The sequence below is a fragment of the Tachysurus vachellii genome, chromosome 7, assembly GCF_030014155.1.
Source record: "Tachysurus vachellii isolate PV-2020 chromosome 7, HZAU_Pvac_v1, whole genome shotgun sequence".
NCBI lineage: Eukaryota > Metazoa > Chordata > Actinopteri > Siluriformes > Bagridae > Tachysurus > Tachysurus vachellii.
Window position 1 is genome coordinate 660,001 of NC_083466.1, and position 10,000 is coordinate 670,000.

The 10,000-nt window shown below is 34.4% G+C and overlaps 1 protein-coding gene across 1 annotated transcript; it reads left to right on the forward strand.

Annotated features, from left to right (window-relative positions):
- Window positions 1–669: 669 nt before the first annotated feature.
- LOC132848179 (leptin receptor gene-related protein-like) lies at window positions 670–3,681 on the forward strand. Its single transcript, XM_060873692.1, has 4 exons — window positions 670–812; window positions 1,294–1,369; window positions 1,463–1,649; window positions 2,170–3,681. Exons 1-4 carry the CDS (start codon window positions 797–799, stop codon window positions 2,284–2,286), a joined length of 396 nt encoding a protein of 131 aa, XP_060729675.1. The 5' UTR covers window positions 670–796; the 3' UTR covers window positions 2,287–3,681.
- Window positions 3,682–10,000: the final 6,319 nt, after the last annotated feature.

The window sequence follows — 10,000 nt, forward strand, 5'->3', positions numbered from 1 at the left end:
GTGTATTGTATAGTATAGTGTTATTTATGTGTGTATTGTATAGTATAGTGTTATTTATGTGTGTATTGTATAGTATAGTGTTATTTATGTGTGTATTGTATAGTATAGTGTTATTTATGTGTGTATTGTATAGTATAGTGTTATTTATGTGTGTATTGTATAGTATAGTGTTATTTATGTCTGTATTGTATAGTATAGTGTTATTTATGTCTGTATTGTATAGTATAGTGTTATTTATGTGTGTATTGTATAGTATAGTGTTATTTATGTGTGTATTGTATAGTATGGTGTTATTTATGTCTGTATAGTATAGTATAGTGTTGTTTATGTCTGTATAGTATAGTATAGTGTTGTTTATGTCTGTATAGTATAGTATAGTGTTGTTTATGTCTGTATTGTATAGTATAGTGTTGTTTATGTCTGTATTGTATAGTATAGTGTTGTTTATGTCTGTATTGTATAGTATAGTGTTGTTTATGTCTGTATTGTATAGTATAGTGTTGTTTGTCTGTATTGTATAGTATAGTGTTGTTTATGTCTGTACTTTTGAGAGTGTGTCAACGTCAACACACTTGGCCAATAAACCTGATTCTGATTCTGATCACACAAACTTATATAATATATAATAAGCCATTTATTATCTACACATCTGCAGCTCAACACTGACACTGTAGGAACAACACTGACACTTTAAAACAGGTCACTGTCCCTTTAAGACGCGCTGCAGAAGGAAACAGGAAGTTGTGTGTCATGAACATTTAACACAAAGAAACAAAAACGAAAGAAATTGTGTGACATGGCGGGGATTAAAGGTGAATATTTAAGTCCAAATAATCACTTTATATATCTGTTAATTAGCCCTAATGACATAGTGAGACTTTAAGTTAAATCTAAGTTTATGAAACTCTCAGAGTGACGTGTGTGTGTGTGTGTGTGTGTGTGTGTGTGTGTGTGTGTGTAGAAATGTTTAGAGTTATTATAGAGTTTATGATACACTGGAGACTGAACACACACAGATGTGTTTGTTTTGGTGACCAGAGATGGAGCTCGTCATGGATTTACATTATAAACTAATCAGTTATTAACACTTTAGAGATTTTGGAGTAAAATTTGCTAAACATTTAAAAAAAAAAAACATCAAGTTTTTGTGACGTTAAAAGTTGTCAGGGTTATTTGTATGTGCTGTGACACGATGTAGCCTGTAGGGGGCAGCATACAGACGAGTTTTAACCTGCAGCACAAACGTCACAATAGTTCTGTTTGTATACAATAATGATGCTGTTTCTCTTCCAGCTCTGGTCAGTTTGTCCTTCAGTGGTGCCCTTGGATTGACCTTTTTGCTTTTGGGCTGTGCATTAGAGCAGTATGGGTACGTTACCTGTTGTCTATCAGTGTACAATATCCCAGAACATGTGACTTTATTTTTAACTCAGTGTGTGTTTGTGTATCTGGACTGTTTTAGAGTCTACTGGCCTCTGTTCGTACTGATGTTCTACGTGATCTCGCCGTTGCCGTACTTCATTGCCACCAGGTGCGGCGATGACACTGATTCCTCGAGCAATACGTGCAGGGAGCTCTCACATTTCCTGACCACAGGGATCGTGATCTCGGCGTACGGGCTACCTGTCGTGCTGGCTCGTACAGAAGTGGTAAGACGAGGCTTTAACAACAGTCTTCTCCATGTGTCATACCTTCATGCTCGTTATTTTGAATGGTTACAGATGCGTTAGAATCACTTAGTAACACTTGGAATCAAATTCAAATGACTCTGGGTCAAAATTCAAATCATTCATGCATTGTATACTGTTGCAACATGAAGAATCAATTTTATTTGACTCAGATACTTTAAAAAAGTCTTAATAACTCTGATACAGAATAGTCTGTGAATCAATGACACACTGTATCATTTGTTGTGAATCAAATCAATGACACACTGTATCATATGTTGTGAATCAAATCAATGACGCACTGTATCATATGTTGTGAATCAAATTGGAACTTGCATGCGTAAAGCAATTAACAGTGTGAATCAATATGCAGAGGATCTTTGTCATCGGTTTCTTTTTATGTGTCATATACAGGCCACACTGTCATCTCTGTGACTCTTTATATGACTCATTCACTGATCTGACTCACTACCTCACTGACTCCTCTCCTTTCTTTAAACAGATCAAATGGGGAGCCTGTGGCCTGGTGATGGCAGGAAACAGTGTCATCTTCATCACCATCCTTGGTTTCTTCCTGGTGTTTGGTGGCAGCGATGACTTTAGTTGGGAGCAATGGTAAAGTCGTGATCGGCGACGGGTTGCCAGATTGACAGGGCTTCCTAACGTCTGCTTTTGTAGAGGGGAGGGAGTGGGTGCAATACGGGAACATTAAGGCTGAGCTTCATTAGTATCGTTAATGGAAGTGTTGTTGAGTTGAAGAAAGAAGGAGCTTCGGTGTCTCACTTGTGTTTCACTGAGTCACGACTCTCGATTTATGTCGACACACTTGACATAAATTCCTGGGAGGGATAATGGATGTGAAAAAATAATGCACTCACTTCACGCTAGATTCATAATCAACACTATTTTCAAATAATTGCTTAAATATTCGTATTCTTGTTATTTTCTAACTATATACATGTTTGCTGACTTCAAATGGTTCAAGACACCTAGAACTTTCCAGATAAACCCCCCAAAAAGCTACAGAAATGTGGGTACATTAATTTAAAAAAAAAAAGAAAACACACGTGATGACGTAAAGCATAAAGGATCTCTGTGTGAAGACAAAGCTTCTGTCATATCAGTATGTCCCTCACTGCCCTTTAGCTATAAAGAACTCTTTTATAGCTTATAATTCAGACATTTGGCTTAACAAAGCTTCTCATTTAGGCTTATTATTAATAATCTATTCACAAGTTCTCACCACGACACGCAGCTCGGGCTTGTGGTTAACGGCCCTCCTTCTCAATGTAAAGATAAATGACTCGTCTCTGTCTAGCTTCAGGCTGCTGTTCCAGTTTCACGTTTGTTTAACTCTCATCTATTCGTATTTCCTATGACAATGAATCATATTCAAGTGACTCTGATTCAGTGTACACTGAACAGTCAATACATCTCTTTAATACCAGGATTGCATTTAAATGTCTGTCACATAAACAATTATTTACTGTTTAAAATGACTCTCTGATGATTTAATAACAGACTCATTTGCATTTACGCTGCATTTGTATGTACGCCGTCTTGCTTGTGATTCATGTACATGTTTCAGAATCATTTGCATTTGATTCAGAATCATTTGCATTCGATTCACTCGAATGTATTCACCTCACACAAGTGAAAGGTGGTAAATTATAACCCGTCCATATCGCTGACATCAACCAAACTAATTCTACATCTTTAATTGTTTAACCTAAGCCTTAAAGCCTTTATCGTTCTGCATTTACATAAAAACTAATAAAGCTCAAGCCTTCCTCCCTCATCATCATAGTGTATTTAATGAAAACCGAGAAGGAGTATTGAAGGGAAAAGCCATAGCAATTGATATGTTTAAATTAAAATAGCCTGGGTGTTGGGTCTCATATACATATATATATATATGTGTATGTGTAATTGTTTTTTTCTTAACCACAGTTCAATGTCCTTTGTGTGTGTGTGTGTGTTTGTGATAGTAAGCAATAAAGCACTTGTATATTGATGTTGTTGTTTTTTTTCCTATTACTGGGAGGTTCATTACTGATCATAATTCTACTGATTAGCAGTGGGACAGGAAAAATATGGCACTGTGTTAAAGCCAATCTTCTGCACAGAAAATATTGACTTTGTCTTTTTTTCCATCCAGTCCTTGTATTTGAGAAACGTTTTCTTTCACTTTAAATTCTCCACCTACATGAGGGGACATGTTTTTCTGAGCTAAAAACTGCAGCATGAAACATAAAACCAGCTTCTGTGCAACCCACACACACACACACACACACACACACACACACACACACACCGATGGTCCTACTGAGGTTTGTTTTTCTCCTGTGTTTTTACCTGCATTTGAATCTGAACTGATATCATCATCATCATCATCATCATCATCAGGGAAAAGTAGGATCGGGACGTAACTCCAGACGTGACACCCTCATAACATGCTCTACAGTTACTCTCTGAAATCTAGTACATTTAAGGTTCTCCAGTTTGTTCCTCTTTAAGGGAATTTAAAAAGGTGTGTGAGAGAGAGAGAGAGAGAGAGAGAGAGTGGGAGGCTGTTCAGCATACATCATGTAGTAGGAGGTGAAGAAGCTTTGACTATACAGAAGAACTGTGTGCAATAACATTATAGAGGACATGAAGACATTTTAAAATAAGTTGGAAGAAGAAGGAATGAAGGAAATAAAAAAAAGAACACAGCAAAATAGAAGAGAAATAAAGTAAAAGTAAGAAAAAAATGAAGCAGTAAAAAGGAAGCACACAATAGGATAGAAAGAACGGGAAAAGAAAAAGGAAAAGAAAATGGAAAAAAAGAAAGACAGCAAAAAAGGAAGAAGAAGAAAGGAAATCGTTCTTCCATCCAGTGGCTTTAAACCATATTTACATTCCTGATTTTACTGTTAACGCTGCAGGTCTACACACACACACACACACACACACACACACATTGTGTGTGTGTGTGTGTGTGTGATATTGATGATATACATGATATTGTCCAGCAGCTCCTTCTATTTCCTTTAAGAGCTCTGCTCAATTTTATTTATACATACTGTCTCTGTGACTGATATCTCCACTGTCACACACACACACACACACACACACACACACACACACACATATATATATATACCTGTGCAGTGAAAAAGTGGAATGTTCCATGTGTTCTGCTTCTTTTCCTCTAATAAATAATGTCATTACTGCTCGTTTAATTTACGATGAACCAATTAATAAGAATCAAATTCAAATGACTCTGTTTGAGTTACATTATGAAAATAATTCAGATTCAATGATTCTACTACAGAGTACATTAACACTGAATAAGTTTCACGCAACTCTATTATCTTTACCCTAGTGATCAATTTAAAGCGACTCTGACACAGCGTATGTCAACTCTGCGAATCCATTTCAAGTGATTCAAATACAGCTACAAATCGATTCAGTTTCAAATGACACAGCTACGCTAAGCTATGACTGAAACTGAAATGTGTACAACCTTCAAATTAAAGTGAAAACACACGTTGTTACGCGACTACGCTAATGCCTGACTGGCTAATAGAAGTCACTTAGCAGCAGGATGAAAAAGACTGCAGAAATTTGTGCAATTATGAACGCGCTATTCACACTCATCACCTGAGAGACAGGAGCGCTAGCAGCACAACACGGCCCGGGGGAAATGGCTGAGCGTTACTATAACACCAACGTTTTCTCAGCCGCATTAATGCCACATTAGAATTAAGAGCCATGCTGTTAGTGCGCTTTAATTAACAGTAACATGCTCTGAGAAATGTGTTTCCTGTCGTTCTGTGCCACCAGAGAGCATCTGAAGATGTGATGTCTGGAGACATTTTCTGCTTCGTTGATGGAACTGAGAGAGCAGACGTGAAGAGACAGTGTTTTGTTGTCTCTGTGCCTCCTGTGGGAAGAGTGCCACTGGTGTGTCGCTAACGACCTCCGTCCTCAGAGAGACTTCCTGTTGTTAAGCAGAATAAAGTGCAGGGAACATAAAGAGAAGACAGATGACACTGAGACGTTCAGGAAGATGTTCCTGATCTTTCCTTTTATTCCATCATAAACTTCTAGCTAGTTCATTTTGGCTACTAGTTTTTAACTAAACAATAGTGTGCTAATGCCTGATCCCAAATTTACCTCATATATAAGGAACTAAATTATTATTCTTTTTTTTTTCCAAATTATGTCGTTCACTTAACATATCTTGTTAGCAAATGTACCTGCTAGTTTAACACCATAAATTATTTTAGCTAGCTGGCTAGTTAGGCTTCTCAATAATATGTCATAAAAACTGAGATCGAATTTTACTATTTCATGTAAAAAGCAATTCAAGTGATGTAACATATTGGAGTTTGTTAATAAGGAAAGGAATTGTTGAATTGTTGAGATACAGTGTTAATTCCATGTGTTAGCTAACACTCGCTAATCAATAATAAAGCTCCTGAGTAAGTGCCTGACTTCGTGCAGGAGACGTGTTTGTGCTCATCAAGAACAAACTAAAAAAATATAAAGCATCAGTTGGACAAGGAGATGATGGGCTCTGAAGTGTGCTGTGTGGAATTGATCTTGAACATCTTGAAGGTCTCTGTCCGGGAAAGATGAGCATGAATTAATAATTTATCATTCATGTAGAGATTCAGGCGTCTGAGGAGTCGACTGATGGGCCGAGTGAAAGGGCCTCTGGTGGACAGCAGCTCAGGACCAACGTTGCCTGGAAACAGACTTTATTTGATTTTTTTTGTTTTCTGGTGGTGATGTTGGCCTTGAACACGGGCCGTGCTGTTATCTGCCTTGTTCAGTTGTTCATCACTCACGCGAGCCTTTTCTCACTGAAGTTCATCCAAAACCTGAGACATGCAGGAGGACTGTGAAATACAAACACTGAGCATCTCGAATATTGTACTACACAATAAACACTATAAACAATATAGTACTGTATACAATATTCTATACAGTACTTGGCAGAAGCCAATATCTAGAGCAACTTACATTTACATATCTGAGCTCATGATATTTAAGGGTTTTGCTCAAAAAACATATACTACACACTACACACTATAAACCATATACTACACACTATACACTATAAACCATATACTACACACTATACACTATAAACCATATACTACACACTATACACTATAAACCATATACTACACACTATACACTATAAACCATATACTACACACTATACACTATAAACCATATACTACACACTATACACTATAAACCATATACTACACACTATACACTATAAACCATATACTACACACTATACACTATAAACCATATACTACACACTATACACTATAAACCATATACTACACACTATACACTATAAACCATATACTACACACTATACACTATAAACCATATACTACACACTATACACTATAAACCATATACTACACACTATACACTATAAACCATATACTACACACTATACACTATAAACCATATACTACACACTATACACTATAAACCATATACTACACACTATACACTATAAACCATATACTACACACTATACACTATAAACCATATACTACACACTATACACTATAAACCATATACTACACACTATACACTATAAACCATATACTACACACTATACACTATAAACCATATACTACACACTATACACTATAAACCATATACTACACACTATACACTATAAACCATATACTACACACTATACACTATAAACCATATACTACACACTATACACTATAAACCATATACTACACACTATACACTATAAACCATATACTACACACTATACACTATAAACCATATACTACACACTATACACTATAAACCATATACTACACACTATACACTATAAACCATATACTACACACTATACACTATAAACCATATACTACACACTATACACTATAAACCATATACTACACACTATACACTATAAACCATATACTACACACTATACACTATAAACCATATACTACACACTAAACACTATAAACCATATACTACACACTATACACTATAAACCATATACTACACACTATACACTATAAACCATATACTACACACTATACACTATAAACCATATACTACACACTATACACTATAAACCATATACTACACACTATACACTATAAACCATATACTACACACTATACACTATAAACCATATACTACACACTATACACTATAAACCATATACTACACACTATACACTATAAACCATATACTACACACTATACACTATAAACCATATACTACACACTATACACTATAAACCATATACTACACACTATACACTATAAACCATATACTACACACTATACACTATAAACCATATACTACACACTATACACTATAAACCATATACTACACACTATACACTATAAACCATATACTACACACTATACACTATAAACCATATACTACACACTATACACTATAAACCATATACTACACACTATACACTATAAACCATATACTACACACTATACACTATAAACCATATACTACACACTATACACTATAAACCATATACTACACACTATACACTATAAACCATATACTACACACTATACACTATAAACCATATACTACACACTATACACTATAAACCATATACTACACACTATACACTATAAACCATATACTACACACTAAACACTATAAACCATATACTACACACTATACACTATAAACCATATACTACACACTATACACTATAAACCATATACTACACACTATACACTATAAACCATATACTACACACTATACACTATAAACCATATACTACACACTATACACTATAAACCATATACTACACACTATACACTATAAACCATATACTACACACTATACACTATAAACCATATACTACACACTATACACTATAAACCATATACTACACACTATACACTATAAACCATATACTACACACTATACACTATAAACCATATACTACACACTATACACTATAAACCATATACTACACACTATACACTATAAACCATATACTACACACTATACACTATAAACCATATACTACACACTATACACTATAAACCATATACTACACACTATACACTATAAACCATATACTACACACTATACACTATAAACCATATACTACACACTATACACTATAAACCATATACTACACACTATACACTATAAACCATATACTACACACTATACACTATAAACCATATACTACACACTATACACTATAAACCATATACTACACACTATACACTATAAACCATATACTACACACTATACACTATAAACCATATACTACACACTATACACTATAAACCATATACTACACACTATACACTATAAACCATATACTACACACTATACACTATAAACCATATACTACACACTATACACTATAAACCATATACTACACACTATACACTATAAACCATATACTACACACTATACACTATAAACCATATACTACACACTATACACTATAAACCATATACTACACACTATACACTATAAACCATATACTACACACTATACACTATAAACCATATACTACACACTATACACTATAAACCATATACTACACACTATAAACCATATACTACACACTATACACTATAAACCATATACTACACACTATACACTATAAACCATATACTACACACTATACACTATAAACCATATACTACACACTATACGCCATAAACAATATACTACACACTATAAACCATATACTACACACTATACACTATAAACCATATACTACACACTAAACACTATAAACCATATACTACACACTATACACTATAAACCATATACTACACACTATACACTATAAACCATATACTACACACTAAACACTATAAACCATATACTACACACTATACACTATAAACCATATACTACACACTATACACTATAAACCATATACTACACACAATACACTATAAACCATATACTACACACTATACACTATAAACCATATACTACACACTATACACTATAAACCATATACTACACACTATACACTATAAACCATATACTACACACTATACACTATAAACCATATACTACACACTATACATATACTACACACTATACACTATAAACCATATTGACACCACTATACACTATAAACCATATACTACACACAATACACTATAAACCATATACTACACCTTACACTATAAACCATTACAACACACTATACACTATAAACCATTACTACACACTATACACTATAAAACCATATACTACACACTATACACTATAAAACCATATACTACACACTATACACTATAAACCATATACTACACACTATACACTAT

What these genes read in the sequence shown, in the direction of transcription:
- LOC132848179 (XM_060873692.1), top strand. An exon ending in TGTGCATTAGAGCAGTATGG is followed by an intron (nt 1,370 to 1,462) that starts GTACGTTACCTG and finishes GGACTGTTTTAG; the next exon opens with AGTCTACTGGCCTCTGTTCG. An exon ending in TGCTGGCTCGTACAGAAGTG is followed by an intron (nt 1,650 to 2,169) that starts GTAAGACGAGGC and finishes TTCTTTAAACAG; the next exon opens with ATCAAATGGGGAGCCTGTGG.